Below are 24,024 nucleotides of genomic sequence, written 5' to 3' on the forward strand. Positions count from 1 at the left end.
GGTGAAGAAACAGACTTTGCCAATGCAGACTGACAACCATTTTGTAACTTTACATCTTAGAAAGTTAACTTGCCTGGGGTCATATAATAACTCTTATTTCAAAAAGAAAGATCTGGATACAGGTTTTACTGCCTCCAAGACCATTTGTCTCTTCATTACTCACGATTTTCTCTATTCATGCTGCTTCTCTACTCTAACTTATCTTCTCTCTATGCTGCCTCAGCTATTTTATACCATCCTACAACTTTGCCTGTAGGATGAAGATGACTCTTAAATTCCCATCTTTGAGTTCCATGCACAATATCTTTCTTGTTTCTGACATTGTTGGCAATGTGCTCACTCTTTTTCTTCATTTTTAGATATATTATAGGGATATTATTAGATATATTCAGGGTTAACTGCTTGCAGAGTACATCTTTCTCTTTCTTGCCAGATATATTCAGCTACTATAATCCTATAAAGTTCTATAAAGTACAGCTGTGCAATATCTCCCATTATTACTCTTCTCTTTATTACCATTGCCACTACTCTAGTTTAGGCCATTATTACTACCCTCCTGAAAGTAAATGAATATGTTAATCACATTTTCTCTTTGTAACCTCTTATAAGGTTTGTAATTTAAAGGGAAAAAAAGAGAAAAGAGAAGGTGAGGGATACTAGAGAAAAACTTTGGCTACCTCACTTTTTTTAAAGCTGGAGTTGTTTCTTTTGGGATACTGTGTTAGGCAAGTATCAATTATTTAAGTAATCTAGAGACTGTTTCTCAAATATACAATAAATTCAATTCTAAAAGTAATTCATGATTTTGAAGTTCAACCTCATTAATTTTTCCAAACATCTTGCATTATTGCCACAATAACCTTAGGAACATATAATTCTGAAAACAGATATCTTAGTTTTCAAAGAAGCTTCACATCATTAATGTCTAGCTAGTCAGTATATACTGAACACACCTTTACTGCAGTATTGTAGACTAGAAAAAAGTGATCAAAGCTGAAAACTATGTTTTTAATGAAAAAGGAAAGGAAAACATAAAATTTTACCAAATATGCCATGGTTTATCTTTGATGTTTTCTAAAGACAGCAACTGAGACACTTTTACAGATGTTACCGCATCTCTAAGATCCATTTTGTTAGCAAAGAATAAAATTGGTATTCGGCGGTGTTTAATGTCTAAGAAAGAAAAAACAAAACTGCAAATCATTATATTAAATTTATCAGAAATAAAAACAAAATAGGAAAAGTACTTAATATCTGTATGTTTCTATGTTTTATAAAACACATTTTAAAATATATATGCATATATATATATATACATATATATATACACACATGATGAAATTTATAGTTTATCATAAGCAGAAGTTCTGAGCCAAACCCAAGGTAGAAGACAATAGAAAGTTTGATTCAAAGAATGATTCAAGAACTTTGGAGAAGCAATCAATTGCTTGTGAAAAAAAAAATCTCATCTCACTGGCATCACCAACAACAGGTACATTGTATTTGAACATTAAGAATCTGTTCCAAAGATTTTTAACTTATAGGGTGAATGTAAATTTCAAGAATATGTTTCTTAAATTTAAAACATAGTATATTTCATAAGTAGCTCTATAAAAGCTTTAAGTCATAGTGTGCTTTTAATAAAAAGCTTTTAATAAAAAGAAAAGCTTTAAAAGATTGAAAAAATAGTAAGAAAATGAAGCAAAGGGAATAATTTTCTGTATTATATACTGCATATTTATAAAGTTTAGAAAATTTAATTATATAAATACAGAACAGTGTATATTACCATAAAGTACAAAAGAGAAAAGTCACTTACCTGGGTGATTCAAGAGAATATCAAGTTCTTCTTTGGCTACAACCATTCTTAGTCTGTCACTACTATCAATGACAAAAATAATGGCCTGGCCTTCTCTGTGTAATATATAAAAATGAAGAAAAAAATTACAAGTCTTTACAAATTATCAACAGCTTTACTGGTAACAAATTAAAATTTCTTTTTTGATGTATAAATATATGTTCCTCCAAACACAGGAGATAGTGCTTTTAAACACATTTGTTGCTCCAACTATGGTCTTGAGGATCATAAAAAATTTTGGGAATATAGCATTCAAATTCTGTGTAGTAAAGTTGGGCAAATTTTCCATATAAGAACCTCAGAATATTAAGAGTAATGAATAACAACTGACATTTATTTAATGCTTTAAAATTTGTAAATTTTACTACATATAAAATGCATTTTCATTTCTCTGGCTTCAGCATACCCACAGAAATCTTCTACCTCTTTAATCACTTCTTTGTGAGTGCTATTACAAAAGTTGACATTACAACTTAACTTCTCTGGGCCTTATATTCCTCACCTATAAAATTACCCCAAAGGCATCCCTTCAAGCTTTCAATATCTGATTCTAGATGCCTATGAACCTTTTCAGGTAAGTACTACAACTGTTATGGTCCTTGTTTTCTATATCACAAAAAATGAGACTCATAGAGGTCCAATAGGGTTAACAGAGCTAGTTAATGTCAGAGAAAGAAGAGAATCCAGGGCTTTTTTTTTTTTTTTTTTTTGGATCCAAATTAAGCCACATAGTTTATTTTAAGCAAGGGAGTAGCAAAGTAAAATCATTTGCATCAGTTTATATTTATATATTAATTCTGTAAGTCTTTTCTTACAGTGTAATAATCCTTTTTTGCATTCATATAACACAATTTGTTCATTGTTGGATTCCGCCAACTATAAACTGATGGGCATCAACCATGTTTCCAGCTTTCTTACTAGAAAAAATGTTACTGTGTATATGGCATTTTTTTTTTTATGTATTTTTTTTTTAATGTAAACATAGGAATATGTTTACAAGTGAGTTCTCTTGAATGAAAGGGTATGGGCATTTCAGTCATTTTATTGAGATAATTCTAATTGACTTTCCAGAATATTTGGACTATTCCTATCTATTGTCATCAATGCAAATTTTATAGGTAAAATTTCAAAGCTCTGTTGCTCTGCATTTTTCTTCTTATTAGTGATTAGAGATGATCTTTTATATGCTAATGGTTTGTAATGATTTTTTCTTTTTTATTTTTGAGAATTTTTTAACTCTAGCTTTAATGATAAAGCTTAGCCCTGAAGTAGAGAGATGAGACTATATATATATATCTTCTTCCCTTCTTTGCACTTTGGGAGATTTATTAGTTAGCTTCAGTGAATTTTTCCCCCCTTGATATTCTTTGATATAAGGAATAGCTTTATGGAAAAAATAACTACCATCTATCATAGGTTCATAGATTTAGAAATAGGAGGGGCCTTAGAAGTCCTCAAATACAACCCCCTCATATTAGAACATTATAACCTAGAGAGATTAAGTGACATGCTCCAAGTATACAAGAATTAAATGGCAGAGTTGGATTTTGGACCTGAGTTCTCTAACTCCAAATCCCACAACTTTTCCAATGAAGTAGAAAGCAACAAAAATTAAAAGAAAAAAAAATTGCCATTTCCCAGGCAATTATATTGCATTTTGTGACAACTACAATATAAAAATTTGACTGACTTTATAATTGTGTAGCAAAGCTATGGATAATAATATGCTACTTTAATTCTTTTTTTTTTTTTTTTGCTACTTTAATTGTTGAATAGAAACATCAAAATAGGCTAAAATGAAATGTAATTAAAAACCTTAAAAATTTTCATTTCAAAATAAAACAATCAATTCCGTATGTTATATCATACCTCTGACTATACTGCTTGGTTGTTCCTTAAATACTGGCTTTATAAGAACATATCACAAAATCAATCATATGTAAATTAAACTAAGATACTATCACATTATGTGATAAAACTTTCAAAAGAAATATTGCTCAACCTATAATTAAAACTCAAAACCTCTAAATGAACTATTCCTCCAATGTAGTAGATTTTAAAATATAAAACCATGCAGTGGTTGTTTTTTTTTTTTTTAAACAAGTGTATTAATGTAACAAGCTAATGAAATTGCTGTCTGTGTCCCCTACTGAATGAGTTTTCTTTTGTGTTACTTCTGCACTTAATGGATTTTGAAAAGAGCAATTTGGGGCATACTTTAAAGAAGTGGAAAAATCTGAGAGAAGTTTCTCATGCTGTCCTAATTCATCTTGTTCTATCAAATATCAGTATAAAATTATTGCTGCCTAAGAGGAAGTTAGTATCAATATTTTCAAAATAAGCTATAGAATCAATGATGTTCATATTTGTATACTAAAAGTATATATAGTGTAGCATAGTATAGTGGAAAGAACACTAAACTAAAGTCAGAAGAACCTGAAATTGAATTCTGGCTTTGACACTTATTTGATGTGTAACTATTTCACCTTTTAAATTCTTACTTCCCTCATCTGTAAAATGGGGATAATAATATTTGCACTACCTATCTCACAGAGTTGTTAAGGGAGGAATCACTTTGTAAACCTTAAAATACTCTATAATTATGAGCTACTTCGGTTGTTTGGCAGTAGGACAGAACATACCAGTCAACATCAGAATCTAATCCCTCATTAATTACAGTTTTTAATCAGACAACTATACATACAAATAAAAGCAGTGCCCAGCACAGCATCTTATACATTGTCTTCTTAATAAATCATATATTTTTAATTAAATTGAATTTACCTGACTACTGAATCATCTTGTGGATGTTTCTCTTGAGATGTTAATTATTTAAATTAGGAAAGAATTTAAAATTACATATTACAAGCCCATTCAAGTCTATTAAAATGACCATTTATATGACCTGCTATAATTTGTTATTAAAACAGAAACATCCACTTCATCAATTCATATTGACACTGATTCAAATCATATTCTACAAATGCTTCTTAAAGTCCTTACTTTGTTAAACTCCGTGTTTATCATAAAAGTAAGATATAGTCTTTATCCTCAATGAGAATATTAATATATATCTCCAAAGTACTTTAATGTGAAATAGGATATTAAGTCTTTGGAAGAGGAATAAAATTCTGTGGAAAAATTAAGAATTTACTTACTTATAATAATGTTCCCATAGGTTTCTGTATCTTCCTTGACCTGACATATCAAACACTGTGAAAGCCAAACTGCAAAAGAAATTCCGGGCCAAACTATGAGTCACTAATTAGATATGTACATGTACTGTTTATTTATTTTTTTAAATTAAGAAACAACTCTGAGATAAAACCTTTAGCCCAAAGAAGCTTTAATTTTTCCCATAAAAAAAGTGACTAGTGAAATGGGATAAAATATTACTAGCAAATATGGCTTTGCACAATATAAAAAGATGTTATCTTTTTACTGGTAAAGTTACCAGAATTTATTTTAATGTAAAGTAAAATAAAAATTCACTGAACTTTGCCTTTTGATGGCTTTCAAATTATTCATTTTGGAACAAAAAGATAGTAACTAAGATTTATTAGTCACTTATATTTCAAGAAACAATACAATTAGAAGTTTGTTTTTTAAACTAACCTGAAGCAAATAAAAACTAGGAGTGCACTGGGATCCCAGATCCTCAAAACTGAATCCTCAAAACTGACAGAAGAATATTATTTGGCTTTCAGGTTATACATTTCACTGAATTTTATAACCACTGGCAGACCCAAGAGACAGCAATCTAATTGAATTGTCTCATCACTTTCCTCTAAATAACATTAAAATAACTTCAAATTGAATATTGGAGAGGTAGAAGCAAAAAAAGGTGGGGTGAAGACAGCTTAGGAAGTTAGCAAAAGAGCTTTGTCATACTGGGGAAGGGGGCCAGTCTGGTGTTCTGCAGCTGTGAAAACAACTGTGAGGTTTGGAGAAGGTTATAACAACAGCAGCAGCAGCAATTTTGGGGCTTTCAACCCAGAGATGGATTGGAGATTGGACAAATGGTCAAGAAACGATTATAGAGGGTCATAAGTTAACACTGGGCACAGAAGTAGCCTCTGCTTGACAAATCTATCACCAATATGCAGTTCTGGATCGCAATTCCATGGTGCAGAGGAGAACAGCACTTTGTGGCTACAGGGGACACAACACTTACTAGCTATGTGACCCTGGGCAAATCACTTAACCCCAAATGCCCCACAAAAAATTAGAAATTTAAAGAATGCACAGATCACTTCTTGAAAGAGATCCCCAAACAAAAATTCCCATAAATATTATAGCCAAATTCCAGAGCTGCCAGGTAGAGGAGAAAATGTTGCAAGCAGCCATAAAGAAACCATTCAAGTATCATGGAGTTATAGTCAGAATCAAACAAGATTTAGCAACTTCCATTTAAGAGGAGCTGTGAGCTTAGCATATGATATTTTGAAAGGCAAAGGAGCTAGGATTACAATAAGCAAAACAATATAATCCTTCAGAGACAAAAAAAGATATTTAATGAGATAGAGAACTTTTAAGCATTCCTAATGAAAAGATCAGAGCTGAAGAGAAAATATGATATTGAAACCCAAGATTTAAGAGAAGGTTAAACAGATAAACATGAAAGAGAAATCACAAGGGACTTAATAAGGATAAAATGTTTATATTCTTATATGAGAAAATGATATGTGTAACTCCTAAGAAATTTATCATTAGTCTATGTAGACAAAGAGTGAGTTATCATGTTGGGATGATCTAAAAAAAATGAAGAGATAAGAAAGAAAAATGCATTGCAAGAAAGAGGAAAGGAAAGAAAGAATGGGGAAAATTATCTCATATAAAAAAGGCATCCAAGGAAGAGCTTTTACAGTGAAAGGAGAATGGGAGAATGGGAAACACAAATCTCACTCTCACTGGAATTAGTTCAAAGAGGGCAGAATAATAAATAAATACACACACACACACACACACACTCACTCAATTGGTAATAGGAATCTATTTTAACCAATAGGGAAGTAGTAGAGGAAAAGGACAAGAGAAGGGGGAGGTGTTAAAAGGGAGAGCAAATAAAAGAAAGCAGTGGTCAGAAGCAAAACAAATTTTAGAGAAGGGAAAGAATGAGAAAAGGAGAGAAAGAAAGAGATGGAGAGAGGCTGATTAAAGAGAGAGTGAAAGAGAGAAAAGGATAAATAGAAAAAAAATTGGATGGAAGGAAATGTGCAGTTAGTAATCATGAATGTGGTATAAAGGGAATGAGTTCACTCATAAAATGGAAGTAGATAGTACATTATATTAGAAACCAGACTAACAATATGTTGTTTTTAAGAAACTTACTTGAAACAGAAAGACACACATAAGAATCAAAATAAGAGACTGGAGCAGAATCTATTATGCTTCAAATGAGGTAAAATGGCAGGGATGGCAATCATGCTCTCAGACAAAGCAAAAGCGAAAAATAGACTTAATTAAAAGATATATTTCTAGGAAAATGACATTTTGCTAAAAAATAGCATAAACAATTAAGTGATAAAATTTTTTACAACAAGTTTCTCTGATTAAAAACCTCATTTCTCAAATGCATCGAAAACTGAGTTAAAATTATAAAAATAAGAATATTCTCCAGTTGATAAATGATCAAAAAATATGGATAGGTAGTTTTCAGATGGAGATATCAAACTATTTAAGGTCACATGAAAAAAAATCCTCTAAATAACTATTAATTTGAGAAATGTAAATTATCAAATCATAATTATTGAACTGGCTAACACATCAGAAATGACAAATGCTAGAAGGAATGTGGAACACCAGTACACTCATGCATTGGAGATAAGAGTTGTGAATTGATCCAGCCATTCTGGAAAACAATTTGGAATTATGCCCAAAAAGGCTGTAAAACCATGTTTATCCTTTGATCCAGCAATAACATTAGATCTGTATACTATACAGTGCAAAGTAAAAGGAAAACAATCTACCTGTACAAAAGCATGTATAAAACAAGTCTAGTATATGATTGTGATGGAATCACACACACACACACACATATATTTTCACCTTTTATTTCTGGTGACATGGCAATATGGAAACATATTTTACATGATTTTAAATGTATAACTGACATCATATTGCTGGACAGAGATACTTTGAAATTCAAAATTTTTAAAAATAATCTTTAAAATAAATGAAAAAATTTCACATTCATAAGTTGTAATAAAACTGAGTTACCTGGATGTCTTAAATTTCTCTATACTGAATCCTATTGTTGGAACTATGTCTTGAGTTTGAGCCTATAAAAGAAAAAAAGTAAAGTTATAAAAATTTCAACTACCTGAGACTTTTTCTTGTTACATCAAAATATTCAATTTTAATAACATCTACCTTAACAAATCATATTAGCTAAGTAAAAATTATCTTTTGAATAGTTGTTTATAGTAGTTTATAATAGTTTTTAATAGTTGTTTTTTATAGTAGTTTATGTCTAATATTTGCCCATCTAAGTAGCATTTTATTTTGAGTTTGAGTCACCATATCCTATCCCAAAAGCACTAGAAAAAGGAAATATAGCTTTTTTAGTGTCATTGCAGGAACAACTATTATCTTATTAATGAGCTGTTTTTTGTGGTAAAAATGTCTCCAAGTCAGGTTTTTTTTTTTTTTTAACATAAATTTCTTAATTACAAAACAAAGGAAAATTCTTCCTCCTACCAATCCATAAATTACAACAATACTTTCATTAATAAAGAAAATATTCTGTATAAATCTGCTTGTAAGGAGAATCTTAAAGTCACACATCATGGTCAGACATTTTAAAAAATCACAATGTTGTCAAAAAAAAAAAAAAAAAGCAAAAAGAACAGAAATTTTTGCCAGGATTATAAGGCACCATTATATAAAATGTACTTAACAGCTATGTCAGACTTCTGATTTTGTGAATTCAGGATCAAATTCAGTATTATGTATTGGTCAAACCAGCCATTATTCAAACTCTGAGTTTTTTTCCCTAATATTAAGAAGCAACAATGAAGAGTTATTTCATGAATTTTAAAGTGAAATTATTTGAGCTAATAATAGTATGATAGGGAAAGCAGAAAAAAAGGTGGGGAGGGGGCTTTTTACTTAAAAAAAAAAAGGAAGATCAATTTGATCTCTTAAGTTATAGGGAGAAAAGAGAGCAGTAAAATGCCTATTCCTCAATTACATTTTCAAAAAACCCAACCATTTTCTCCCAAATCTGCTTTAAAATTTCATCAAATGCTTTAATCAAAATTTAACTGATAAGACTATTCTGAATTCTATGATGCTGATCAAAGTGCTATAATTATGAAGATTTTGATCTTATATAGACCTTGTATAGCAGCCTATAGTATACTAGACTAATGCAAAAATTATTCTATGTATTTTACTTACAACATACTTTATTAATAGTATTTATTACTAGCAACATTAACAAAATGTATTGTTATCACAAGCTCGCATTTATAATTTTTATAGATTTTGGCTGAAAAATGCTTTATATATGAATGGAAAAGCATTAATTAAGTGTCTATTATCTTCAAAGTACATGCACTACATATTCCACTTTTTCCATAATAACTCTAAGACAAAAACCACTAACAATACAGAGAAAATAAGATAGAAATTACATGCTTATCTTTAAATATTTTCTTTCAGTTTGGTCAGGCATTTTCCATTAGTAGGATCTCTTATAATACTAAGAACTCTATTCAAAGCAAAGCAAAACAAAGAAAACAGAACTCAGAAAAGCTTGTCCCTTGGTATCTTAAGAGTTTCCTAAGGATTGAGAGAACATAAAAACAATTATTAAGAACAACGCTTTTAATTTGTTTCTTTACTAGACATTTATCATACTGTAGTGTTGTGGTTCTAAAAACCGTAGATATCAGGTTACCTTTTACATGTAATTAACCTTTAAAAATAAAATTCTGGAATTATTAATGAAATTCTGCATTTTTTCTTGATACTTTGAAGGATCCATGATTTTACTGAACTCTATCAATAATTAACAACCATTAAACAACTTACTATGTACCAGGCACCGGAGATACAAAGAAAATTACACACATCCTTATATCTAGAAGTTTACCTTCTATTGAATATAAAAGCAGATGGCAACCTCTTTGTGCTCTCCCCTATTATAAGTTTCAAATTAAAAAAATGAAGATGAATCATTCAAACTGTGTCTATTATAGCTTATTATAGGTTTTCAAATTAGAATAGCAGATGGTGAGTCAAAAGATCTAGGTTTTAGTCCTGGTTCCTCTTTATTAACCATGAAAAAAGCAGAGACAAAATGTTGGAATAAGAGAAGACATTCCAGTGGGATCTCCTCCACAAATTCCTCTAAACAGAAAGAGAAAGTGCACTAGACTGAATTCTGATGAGGAAATCTGAACCAAGTCACAGAGAGTCATTTGTCTAGCCCAGCTAGGCATAGGGAAGCAGAGAGGTCTGTGAACTGTGGGGTTTAGAGAGGGCTGGAAGCACACTCTGCAGACATTGTAGAAAAAGAGGTTTTGCATTAGCATTAAGATACTCAGACCATATTGGGGCTCTGTCAGATTTATACTAGGGCACTACAATGACAACAGTTACCAGTTGGCAGCTTTGGAGTTCATTATGCATAGGACAAAAATACAGAGTGGAATAAGGAGACCTCATGAGGTAGGGAGGCCCTGTCGACCAATCAATAAATATTTATTAAGTGCCTACCATGTGTCAGGCACTATATTAAGTGCTGAGCATTAAAAAAGAGGCAAAATGGTTTTGCCTTATATCTAATGGGGGAGACAACAAGCAAACATACATGCATACATACATACATACATATATATACATATATATGTGTATGTATATACACATATATATGTGTACATGTATATATATAAATTAAGTTTTGTTCATGATAAATTGGAAATAATTAACAGGGGGAAGGCACTACAGTTAAAAGTGATGGGAAAGGCTTTCAGTAAAAGATAGAATTTTAATTGGGACTTAAAAGAAAGTCAGTAGGTTAGAGGTAAGGAAGGAAAGCATTCCAGAAATAGCAGGAGAAATTGCCCAGAGCTGAGAGAGGGATTATATTGTTCATGGAATAGCCAAGAAGTCAGTGTCACTGAGTTGAAGAGTACATGTCACAAATAACAGGTAAGAAGAGGCTGAGTTATGAAAGTCTTTATTGGTCAAACTGGAGTTTTTTGGGTTTAAGGATGACATGACATGGACCTGTGCTTTAGGAAAATCTCTTTAGTGGCTGAAAGGATGGATTGAAATGAGCGGAGACTTGCAACATGCACACCCAGTAGTAGACTATTACAATAATCCAGGCATGAGGTTGTAAAGTCCGGGTTAGCTCCCCAGAGGCCTCAGGAACAGCCGGAGTCAGGATAAGTAAAAGTCCTTTGTCTTCAGGGGGAGAAGTGAAGGAGACAGACAAAATGCCACAAGCTTGCCACCAACCTCCCTTTTCCTGGTCCTACTGCAAAGTGAAGTTCTCTTGCCTCTCTCACCTCACCCCTTAATCCTTGTCTACAATTATCTGTATACACCAAACATCAAGCCAGCATGGATCAGTGAGAAGGGCCATTTTTCCAAACATATGCTAATAGAATCATTGGTTGTCTGATTCAAGCACACCTTTTAAGAGTTTCAGCCCTTTACATTTCCTGTTTTCTTTTGTTTTAGTACCCAGGTGGTCACTCCATCACTGACTTCTCAGGGAGGTGAGAACCCCAAAAAGAAGATGATCACGCTCTTCCTGACTTCTCAGGGAAATGAAAAGCACCAAAGGGAAGTGGGGAATCAAGCCAGATATTGTTAGTGGGTTTCTGGGCTGAAGGATCTTACTAGAAACAGGTATGCACAAACTCATCAGCATGGTGGTGTTACACAAGCACATAGCAATAAAGCACAGGCTAGTAGTGATGACTCTCCCCACAGCCGATGCAGGCTCAATATGGTGTAACAAACATGAATTTTACATGTAAGTAGTGATATAATAAACAATACGAAAAAAATTTCCAGAAGTCCTAGAAGGAGGGTATGTAAATAACAATCACATATACGCCTCCTTTAGCAGCCAAGAGATAGTCCAAAACCAATCTATTGTCCATTCTTTTATGTGTCAGGGAATCCAATGATCCTCACAAGTTTTTGAAGTCCTGCAACAGCCTTATCATGTCTCAGAGAATCCAATGATTCCTGCACATTTTTGAAGTCTTGCAACAGTCTTATTATGTCTCAGAGAATCCAATGATTCCTGAGGGTTTTGAAGTCCTGCATCAGTCTCATTCATAATTTTTGATGTTCATGAGTCAATCACCATAACTTTCATGCTCTTTAAGTGGTGGGTTTACAATAAGCGATGGAACCACCTGATGTTTCTTGGGTCTTCTTCTTTGTAATGGGCTGAGGCTTGAGTTGATGCACTGAGGTCCCAAGCACGTGAGGCTAAATAGTAATTGGACCATACTCTATTAATATATATTCTTGGAGAAAGAATGGCCCCTGCCCACTCTCTGTGCAAGTCCTGATGTGTTGTATAGGAAATGACGATTTTGGTGGGTGGAGGCAGAGAGAGATTGCTGGCTGGGTTCTGCTCTGGTGATTTTGGGTCTCGTGGCTTCTAGTCTAGCTGACTTCTTACCTCTAATTCCCTTTTACCTCCGATCCTTCTTCACCTCTACTGAAAATAAAGACTGACGATTTTCCCCTAACCTGAATTCCTGACTCTGGCTGATTTTAAAATATGCAGTCATCACACTTCTTCATATCAAGGGTTTGCTCCGTATTTCTCCAATGGACAAGGCGAATATGGCTCATTGGCACCATCTGATTCCTTCTCCATCTGTAGAGATACAAGCAAACCCTCTCCCCCAAGCAGTTAACCTATCTGATCCCTTCCATTCACCACTTTCTGGATCTCTTCATATCACCTGGCGATTATCTAAAGACAGTGGAGTTGCTCCCACTGGACACTCCCCTTTTGGTGAGTTATAAAACCTGCCTGCTGGAGCCAGTGCATCTTTGTTAAAAATCAAGAAGTTAATAGTATAAAGAACTAAATTTAGAAATTCTCTAGGGTTACCTGTGGTTCCCCCTTTCTTTTGTTTTTGGAGGAGCATCTTAAATGACTCTGTTTCTCCTCTCTACTATTGCCTATTGAGGATTAAAAGGTATGCCAATGGTGTGTAAAATCTTATACTGTGCACAAAAATGTGCAAAATGTTTGGAAATATATGCAGGATCATTGTCTGTTTTTATTGCTTGTGGCACACCCATAATGGCAAATGCCTGTGTGAGGAATTCAGTGACCACTCGGGCTGTCTCTTTTGCTGCTGGTACTGCAAAAGTGAATCCTGAAAAGGTATCTACCATAATATGGATAAAAGACAAATGACCAAAAGATTTATAATGGCTCACATCCATTTGCCAAATTTCATTGGGTCTCAAATCATGAGGGTTCTTCCCTGGAAGGCGCGTAGGAGCATGGAAAGGAAGGCAAGCTGTACAGGCTTTTAAACTATGTTCCTAGCTTCTTCTCTTGTTATTCCAAATTGTAAACGTAAAGCTTGAGCAGCCTGATGATATTTAGAATGAGATTCTTGGGCTTCCTGATAAAAAGGAGTATTGGCCAACAAAGTTAGAAGGCTATCTGCCTTTGAATTACCATCAAAACTAGGACCTGGAAGTCCACTATGAGAATGGACATGCAAGATATAAATCTTACCTGGATGCTTTCTCACTTCCTCTTGAAGTTCCTTAAAGAGCTGATATATATTGGAAGCTACAAATTTTATTTGGGCTGTAGCAATTCTTTGTACCACACCTACTGAATAGGCCAAATCATATATTATATTTATATTTCCTGGATAATAAGTAAGAGCTAGAATGATTGCATACAATTCATTCTGCTGAGTAGACTGAAAAGGAGTTCTTACTACTGTCTTTATAGTTAAATCATGAGAGTATACAGCACAAATATTATGTTTGGATGCATTTGTAAAGATACCTTTAAGAGGAATTTTAGAAACTTTTTCAAGAATCCATTGCCAAGTATGTAATAGCTAGGTTATCTTTAAAGGAGACCTGTGTGTAAGATTTGGAACTATGGCCAATAAAATTTGCCACTCTGGGATGGTTTCACAGCATACATCAATTTGTGCATTAGTGTAAAAGGTGTATATCTTGTCAGGTCTTCTCCCAGATAATTGTACTGCTTGCTTAATAGCCTTTAATAAAATTCTAGCTACAAGCACTGGGTAAGGATTAAGGCTTTGTTCTGGTTGTGGTGGGAGGTTCACCAACTCTATCACACTGTGTCTCCTTGATGAAGGACTGCTCTGGGTGCCTCTTTTGTGGCAAAAACTGATATTTCTAAGGGTTTTTGAGTGACTCTTTCAATCACATTGGATAAAGCCAGGTCAACTTCTCTCAAAGCCTCTTGAGCTTTCATTTATAAGCTGGTGTGGTGACTTTAAAGCACTGTCTCCCTTTAAAATGTCATACACTGGTTGCAACTGATAGAAAGTCAAGCTTAACACTAGACGCATCCACTGGATATCTCCTATCAATTTCTGAAAGTCATTTAAGATGTTTAGCTTCTCTGTTTTGTTTTTTTTTTTAATTTAATAGCCTTTTATTTACAGGTTATATGTATGAGTAACTACAGCATTAACAATTGCCAAACCTCTTGTTCCAATTTTTTCACCTCTTACCCCCCCACCCTCTCCCCCAGATGGCAGGATGACCAGTAGATATTAAATATATTAAAATATAAATTACATACACAATAAGTATACATGACTAAACCGTTATTTTGCTGTACAAAAAGAATCAGACTCTGAAATATTGTACAATTAGCTTGTGAAGGAAATAAAAAATGCAGGTGGGCATAAATATAGGGATTGGGAATTCAATGTAATGGTTTTTAGTCATCACCCAGAGTTCTTTCTCTGGGCATAGCTGGTTCAGTTCATTACTGCTCCATTGGAAATGATTTGGTTGATCTCATTGCTGAGGATAGCCAGGTCCATCAGAACAGGTCATCATATAGTATTGTTGTTGAAGTATATAATGATCTCCTGGTCCTGCTCATTTCACTCAGCATCAGTTTGTGTAAGTCTCTCCAGGCCTTTCTGAAATCATCCTGTTGGTCATTTCTTACAGAACAATAATATTCCATAATATTCATATACCACAATTTATTCAGCCATTCTCCAACTGATGGGCATCCACTCAGTTTCCAGTTTCTAGCCACTTTGTAGAGGGCTGCCACAAACATTCGTGCACATACAGGTCCCTTTTCCTTCTTTATGATCTCTTTCGGATATAAGCCCAGTAGTAACACTGCTGGATCAAAGGGTATGCACAGTTTGATAACTTTTTGAGCATAGTTCCAAACTACTCTCCAGAATGGTTGGATTCGTTCACAACTCCACCAACAATGCATCAATGTCCCAGTTTTCCCGCATCCCCTCCAACAATCATCATTATTTTTTCCTGTCATCTTAGCCAATCTGACAGGTGTGTATCTTAGAGTTGTCTTAATTTGCATTTCTCTGATTAATAATGACTTGGAGCATCTTTTCATATGACTACAAATAGTTTCAATTTCTTCATCTGAGCTTCTCTGTTCTTAAGGAAAGTTTTTGTACTGTAAGAACCTTAGGGTATACTTCATATCATAAATATTGAAAAGGAGCATGTCTTTGAATTTTTTCTGGAGCTACATGCAATTTGTAGTTCCTTAATGTTTCTATGGTTTTTTGTAGACATGCTTCTAACATTTGCTCCTCAAGTGCACATTCCAAAATATCATCCATGTAATGTAATAACATTACTTTTGGAAATGCTTTTCTTACTGGAGTAAGAGCAGCAGCAGCATATATTTGACACATAGTAGGGCTGTTTTTCATTCCCTGTGGCATTCAAATCTTTTGTAAGGCTCAGCTAAGTTAGCACTGGGCACTGAAAAGGCAAATCTTTTCATATCTTCCTTATCTAGAAGGATAGAATAGAAACAATCCTTAATGTCTATAACCCAAAGAGGCCATTCTTAGGCAATTGAGTAGGAGATGGCAGTCCAGGCTGAAGAGTTCCCATATTTCCATCTATTCATCTACTTTTCTTAAATCAGTCAATATCCTCCATTTTCCAGATTTCTTTTTTCAACAAATACAGGGGAATTCCAAGGACTTAGATAAGGTTGAAAGTGCCCTTGGTCAAGTTGTTCCTGTACTATATATAATAAGGTCTGAATTTTATCTTTGGCTAAGGGTCACTGTTCTATCCATACTGGTGTATCAGTTTTCCATTGAATAGGAACAGGCGACAGTGTTGGCAGGCCTTCAACAGCAGCTCTGCCTAAAAAAAATGAAGTACTCATTTGTAATCCTAATTGTTGTAAAATGTCTCTTCCCCACATATTGATGGGGATTTTTTCAATTATAAAAGAAGTAAAAACTCCTGTTTCACCTTCAAAAGTCTATCTCAAAGGGGTCGCACTAACTTCAACTGCTATTGATCCTCCTACATCAGACATGTAGGTGTCTGCCTTAATCTTTAGCCAGTGACTGGGCCAGTTGTCACCTCTAATGAATGTACGATGGGCACCTGTGTCTACTAATCCTTCTAATGGTATGCCATTTATATAGATAATGAGCATAGGAAGGTCAGCTGTCACAGCTGCTGTACAGAATATTCCTGGATTTTGTTGCTTGGAGTCAGAATCTGGGCACCTATCACCAGATGGCTTATTAGGAGTCTGTATCAGTAAATCTGATGCTATTATTTCTCCTGATTGATAAATTCTGCATTTTCTATCTGTATTAGTGACTGGAATATTATCTACACATTCCCCAGTGTATGGATGAACATTGTTTTTGTAAGTAGTTTCAGGACGTGAAATGGTCAAGCTTACTGTGCCTGGAGGCAAAGGATCCATAGGCTGGGAGAGGAACAGATTTCACCTATCTGGGGGTATCTCAGTTGTCCCAGCTGCATACAACTCTATTCTCCCCAATTATAATCCCTTTTTCCCATCAGGTTGCTTCCTGGCTGATTGGTGATGTCTGGGTATTGAACTTCTAAAGGCTTTCTGGGTGTAGCATTGGCTGCCATCATGCCCCAATCATTTTTTGCCTTGGGCCCTGGGGCTGTGCCCCTCATCCCGTTTTCCTGATCAATCTATATTCTGATGCCCAATTTCCATGAATTCATACTTCCACCTCTGTTGCATTTTGGACATGGGCTTTTGGGTCTTGTTCTACCACTTTGTTTTCTCACTGTGTCTCTATGCCAACACTGAGCTTTCAGATTCCCTACTTTACCACAGTGAAAGCATTGACGAGTTTCTCTGGAAGTCCCTTGCCAAAAGGGACTCTGTCTTCCCATGTTTGGATCTTAGAAAGTCTGCATCAAAGACTGGCTATAAAAAGTTATTTGTGTCCACTGTGGCACAGCATCTTATGATCTTCTCTAAAGGAACATCCTTGTGTAATTGTAGTATAATTCTTCTACAAACCTCATTAGCATTTTCTTTAGCAAGTTGCCTTATCATAATTTCTGTTGCTGCATTTTCATCAAGAGTTCATATGACAACTGTCTGCAAATGTCCCACAAAATCAGCAAAGGGTTTATTTGGCCCTTGTGCTATTTTTGTGAAGGCCTTTCCTTTGTCCTGTTTAACTGAGATAAAACCCCATGCTTTGATAGCAGCAGAAGCAATTTGCTCACATACTGCTATAGGGTAATTAATCTGTGCTGAAGGGGGGCAGAGCCAAGATGGCAGAGAAGGCACATGTGACTTTCTAAGCTCTTCTCTTACCCCCTTTATCAATATTATATCGAGCCTCAAAAGTAGTCTTGACTGCTATAATTCATAAACATAAGAAGTATAACAACTCACCAGCTGAAGAAAATCTGCAGTCTCGCCAAAAAAGGTTTGTTCCAGGGCTAGGGGGGAGATCACTGTAGACTGGGAGAGAAATTAGTTTCCGAGAAGAGCCTCAAACCGAAAGTGAGAGCACAGATCTCAGCACAAGCTCGCAGCCCCAACCTGAAGTACGGGGCTTTTCTTTGGGGCAGTTGCGAACCTGCACAGCAGGAAGGCACAACCCAGATTAGCCTCTAATCTGCGCAGTGGGGGGCTTGCCTTGGGGCCATAGAGCTTTTGCAGGGCCGATTTGCATCAGGCAGAGACATTGGGGTAGAGGTCCGGGCAGAGTGCCAGTAGAATCACCTGCAATCAGCTGCTAATACCCACAGCCCCACAAGAGGCTCTGGCCTGGGGCAGTGACACTTTCACCTCTTAGTCTCTAGCCTAGGGCAATTGCTAACCCACACAGCCCAACTGGGCACTTTGATACCTTGGCCAGTGCTGAATCCACCTCCTGTTGGGGGAAGGGAAACCTCTCACTCAGAGCACTCCCATACCTCAGAGCCGGAAACTGGTTTACATCTCTCCTGTTCTGCAAAGGAAGCTGGTAACCCCCTTGCCTAGGAGGCATACCCTAAAGGCTTTAAAACATGAATAAAAAGATGAAAAGAACAGCTTCTATGCAGAAAAAGAGCAGGTCAGCAAACCTGAAGAGACTAATAGCAAACATGCACCACTGTCCTCTTTTACATGATGCTCTCAAAGAAGAGACCATTAAAAGTCTCAAAAGAGAGTTAGAAGATAAATGGGGAAATGAAAGAGAAGCCTTACAAGAGAGGAACAACTTCCTGAAATACGAATTGGAAAAAATAAAAAAATCTCAGGAAAGTAAGAATTGTGAATTGGAAAAAATAAAGAATTCACTAGAAAGTAGGATTTGTGAATTGGAAAAGACAAAGAACTCGCAAGAAAGTAGCATCTGTGAATTGGAAAAAGAAAATAATTCACTAAAAAAAAATTAGTGAAATGGAAAAAAATTCCACAGAGCAAAACACAACATTTAAAAACTCAATTGGACATATACAGAAAGAAGTAAAAAAAGCTAATGAAGAAAATAATTCTTTAAAAATTAGAACTGAACAAATAGAAACTAATGATTCATTGAGACAGCGAGAATCAGTCAAGCAAAACCAAAAAAATGACAAATTGGAAAAAACCCTGAATTATCTACTTGCAAAAACGACAGACTTGGAAAATAGATCTAGGAGAGATAATCTGAGGATCATTGGACTTTCCGAAAATGATGATGAAAAAAAGAGCCTAGATACTATTTTACAAGAAATCATCAAAGAGAACTGCCCAGATGTAATAGAATCAGAAGGTAAAATAGGCATTGAAAGAATTCATCGAACACCTTCTGAAAGAGACCCTAAAATAAAAAGCCCAAGGAATATTGTGCCCAAATTTCAGAACTATTAGATTAAGGAAAAAATTTTACAAGCAGCCAAAAAAAACAAAAAAAAAACCACAACAATTTAAATACCAAGGTGCCACAATAAGGATCACCCAAGATCTGGCTGCCTCCACATTAAAGGATCGAATAGCCTGGAATCTGATATTCCGAAAGGCAAAAGAACTTGGAATACAGCCAAGAATAAACTACCCAGCTAAGCTGAGCATTTTCTTCCAGGGAAGAAGATGGACATTTAATGAAACAAATGAATTCCATTTGTTTCTAAGGAAAAAAACAGAACTAAAAAAAAAAATTGATCTCCAACCATAGGACTCAAGAGATGCAGAAAAGGTAAAAAGAATTCTTGAGAATTGTATTTCTGTTGTAGATACAGAAAAAGAATACATGTATAATTTGATTTTACTGATATAACATAAAAAAGGGAAGTAGATATGGAAAAGGGATGATGGCAGAAAAAGGTGGGAAGGAGGGATAAAAAGAGGGAAACCACATCCCACAAAGAGGCAAATGAAACTTATCATATCTGAGGGAATTTAGAGAGGGGGAGGAACATTGTGTGAATCTTACTCTCATCAGAGTTGGCTCAAAGAAAAAATAATTGACATTTGTTTTAGAGAAAATTCTCTCTCGCCTCATTAAAAAAGGGGTAGAGGAAAAGGGAAAAGAAAAAGAGTAATAAGGGAAGGAAGGGGAAAAGATTCAAAGTGGGGGGAGGGAGGGATTCTAAAGAGGGTAAGCGTCATGATACAAGTGGGGTACGTAAATTCAAAAAGGGGTAAAGAGGTTGGGGGAGACAAGAAAAAGTAAAGCATAATCTGGGGTTATTAGGATGGTAGGAAATACAGAATTAGTAATTCTAACCGTAAATGTGAATGGGATTAACTCCCCCATAAAGAAGAGGCAGATAGCAGACTGGATCAAAAGTCAGAACCCTATAATATATTGTTTACAAGAAACATTTAAAGCAGGGAAATATAGAGTAAAGGTAAAAGGCTGGAGAAATCTATTATGCTTGGGGAATAAAAAGAGGGAGCATCCTTATCTCAGATCAAGCAAAAGCAAAAATTGATCTAATTAAAAGAGATAAGGAAGGAAACACATCCCAAGGGTAATAAACAATGAAGCAATATCAATATTAAAATATTGCACCAAGTGGAGGATCCAACTTCCTAAAGGAGAAGCTAAGAGGTTAAGAAGAAATAGACAACAAAACTGTAATAGTGGGAGATCTCAACGGCCTGCCGAATTAGAGAAATCAAACCACAAAATAAATAAGAAACAAATTAAAGAAGTAAATAGAATATTAGAAAAATTAGGTATGTTAGATCTTTGGAGAAAATTGAATGGAGATAGAAAGGAATATACTTTCTTTTCAGCAGTTCATGGAACCTATTCAAAAACCAATATTAGGGACATAAAGACCCAAATTAAAATGCAAGAAAGCAGAAATAGTAAATGCTTTTCGATCATGATGCAATAAAAACTATATTCAACAAAAAGTTAGGGTAAAAGACCAAAAAAGTAATTAAACTAAAAATATCTTAAAAAAATGATTGGTGAAGAAAATTATAGTTACAATTAATAATTTACCAAGATAATGACAATGATGAGACGTATACCAAAATTTTGGGATGAAAAAGGTAATAAGAGGAATTTTATATCCGAGGCTTACTTGAATAAAAAGAAAGAAAAAGATTAATGAATTTAAATAAAAAACTAAAAAAAAAAAAAAAAGACCAAATTAAAACCTAATCAAATACTAAATTTGAAATTTAAAATTAAAAGGAGAAATTAAAATATTGAAAGTAAAAAAAAAACTATTGAACTAATTAATAAAACTAAGAGTTGGTTTATGAAAAACCAATAAAATGATGTTTTTGGAAATCTGATTAGAAAAAAAGGGAGGAAATAAATTAGTAGTCTTAAAAAATGAAAAGGAGAACTTTCCACCAATGAAGAGGAAAATTAGGGAAAAATAGGAGTTTTTCCTAACTTTTATGACAATAAATTTGATAACCTAAGGGAAATGGATGACTACCGAAATATAGATTCCCGACTAACAGAGGAGGAAGTAATTTTTGAATAGTCCCATTTCAGAAAAAAGAAATAGAAAAAAAAAACCCCAAGAAAAAATCCCGACCAGATGGATTTACATTGAATTCTACCAAACATTTAAAGAACAATTGGTCCCAATTATATAAATTATTTGATAAAATAGGGAAATAAGGATCCTACCAAATTCCTTCTATGAACAGACATAGTATGATACCAAACCAGGTAGGTTGAAAACAGAGAAAGAAAATTATAGACCAATCTCCCTAATGAATATTGATGCTAAAATCTTAAATAAGATATTAGCAAAAAGACTACACATAATCTTCCCCAGGATAATACACTATGATCAAGTAGGATTTATACCAGAAATGCAGGGCTGGTTCAATATTAGGAAAACTATCAATATAATTGGCCATATTAATAACCAAATTAACAAAAAACATATGATCATCTCAATAGATGCAGAAAAAGCATTTGACAAAATCCAACATCCATTCCTATTAAAAACACTTGCCAACATCCGAATAAATGGACTTTTCCTTAAAATAATCAGCAGCTTCTATTTAAAACCATCAGTAAGCATCATATGTAATGGAGACAAACTGCAACCATTCCCAATAAGATCTGGAGTGAAACAAGGTTGCCCACTATCAACGTTACTATTTAATATTGTATCAGAAATGCTAGCTTTGGCAATAAGACCTGAGAAAGAGATTAAAGGAACAAGAATAGGCAATGAGGAAACCAAATTATCACTCTTTGCCGACGATATGATGGTATACTTAGAGGACCCCAAAGATTCTACTAAAAAGTGATTAGAAATAATCTACAACTTTAGCAAAGTTGCTAGTTATAAAATAAACCCACATAAGTCATCAGCATTCTTATATATCACTAACAAAATCCAACAGTTAGAGTTACAAAGAGAAATTCCATTTAAAGTAACTACTGATAATATAAAATATTTAGGAATCTATCTGCCAAGGGAAAATCAGAAACTTTATGAGCAAAATTACAGACCACTTTTCATACAAATTAAGTCTGATCTAAACAATTGGAAAAATATTAAATGCTCTTGGATAGGGCAAGCAAATATCATAAAAATGACAATATTACCTAATCTATTTATTTAGCACTATACCAATCAGACTCCCAAAAAACTATTTTAATGACCTAGAAAAAATAACAACAAAATTCATATGGAAAAACAAAAGGTCAAGAATTTCAAGGGAATTAATGAAAAAAAAATCAAATGAAGGTGGCTTAGATGTACCAGATCTAAAATTATATTATAGAGCAGCAGTTAGCAAAACCATTTGGTATTGGCTAAGGAATAGATTAGTTGATCAGTGGAATAGGTTAGGTTCAAGGGACAAAACAGTCAACCACTATAGCAACCTAGTCTTTGACAAACCCAAAGACCCCAGCTTTTGGGATAAGAACTTACTGTTTGATAAAAATTGCTGGGAAAATTGGAAACTTATATGGGAGAAACTAGGCATTGATCCACACTTAACACCGTACACCAAGATAAGGTCAAAATGGGTTCATGACCTAGGCATAAAGAATGAAATTATTAATAAATTAGAGGAACACAGGATAGTTTACCTCTCAAACCTGTGGAAGGGGAAGGACTTTATGACCAAAGGAGAACTAGAGATCATTACTGATCACAAAATAGAAAATTTCGACTATACCAAACTAAAAAGTTTTTGTACAAACAAAACTAATGCAAGACAAGATTAGAAGGGAATCAATAAACTGGGAAAATATTTTTACATTCAGAGGTTCTGATAAAGGCCTCATTTCCAAAATATATAGAGAATTGACTCTAATTTATAAAAAATCAAGCCATTTTCCAATTGAAAAATGGTCAAAGGATATGAACAGACAATTCTCAGATGAAGAAATTGAAACTATTTGTAGTCATATGAAAAGATGCTTCAAGTCATTATTAATCAGAGAAATGAAAATTAAGACAACTCTAAGATACACACCTGTCAGATTGGCTAAGATGACAGGAAAAAATAATGATTATTTTTGGAGGCGATGTGGGAAAACTGGGACATTGATACATTGTTGGTGGAGTTGTGAACGAATCCAACCATTTTGGAGAGTAGTTTGGAACTATGCTCAAAAAGTCATCAAACTGTGCATACCCTTTGATCCAGCAGTGTTACTACTGGGTTTATATCCCAAAGAGATCATAAAGAAGGCAAAGGGACCTGTATGTGCACAAATGTTTGTGGCAGCCCTCTACAAAGTGGCTAGAAACTGGAAACTGAGTGGATGCCCATCAGTTGGAGAATGGCTGAATAAATTGTGGTATATGAATATTATGGAATATTATTGTTCTGTAAGAAATGACCAACAGGATGATTTCAGAAAGGCCTGGAGAGACTTACATGAACTGATGCTGAGTGAATGAGCAGGACCAGGAGATCATTATATACTTCAACAACAATACTATATGATGACCTGTTCTGATGGACTTGGCCATCCTCAGCAATGAGATCAACCAAATCATTTCCAATGGAGCAGTAATGAACTGAACCAGCTATGCCCAGAGAAAAAACTCTGGGTGATGACTAAAAACCATTACATTGAATTCCCAATCCCTATATTTATGCCCACCTGCATTTCTGATTTACTTCACAAGCTAATTGTACAATATTTCAGAGTCTGATTCTTTTTGTACAGCAAAATAACGGTTTGGCCATGTATACTTATTTTGTATGTAATTTATAT

The 24,024-nt window shown here is 34.3% G+C and overlaps 1 protein-coding gene across 3 annotated transcripts in view; it reads right to left on the reverse strand.

The window, feature by feature from the left end:
* Positions 1 to 24,024, reverse strand: part of ARL6 (ADP ribosylation factor like GTPase 6) — a 45,644-nt gene that overhangs the window by 6,876 nt on the left and 14,744 nt on the right. For all 3 annotated transcript variants that reach the window (XR_004232885.1, XM_031958887.1, XM_003765532.4), the window contains exons 3-6: positions 8,078 to 8,139; positions 5,017 to 5,085; positions 1,820 to 1,914; positions 1,044 to 1,173 (exon numbers count right to left, since the gene is read on the reverse strand). Coding sequence is in view for 2 of the 3 variants with exons in the window: in XM_031958887.1 (XP_031814747.1) it covers positions 1,044 to 1,173; positions 1,820 to 1,914; positions 5,017 to 5,085; positions 8,078 to 8,139 (356 nt within the window). In the remaining variant the exon portion in view is untranslated. The remainder of the gene's footprint in view (positions 1 to 1,043; positions 1,174 to 1,819; positions 1,915 to 5,016; positions 5,086 to 8,077; positions 8,140 to 24,024) is intronic.

The sequence above is a fragment of the Sarcophilus harrisii genome, chromosome 3 (genome assembly GCF_902635505.1).
Source record: "Sarcophilus harrisii chromosome 3, mSarHar1.11, whole genome shotgun sequence".
Taxonomy (NCBI): Eukaryota; Metazoa; Chordata; class Mammalia; order Dasyuromorphia; family Dasyuridae; genus Sarcophilus; species Sarcophilus harrisii.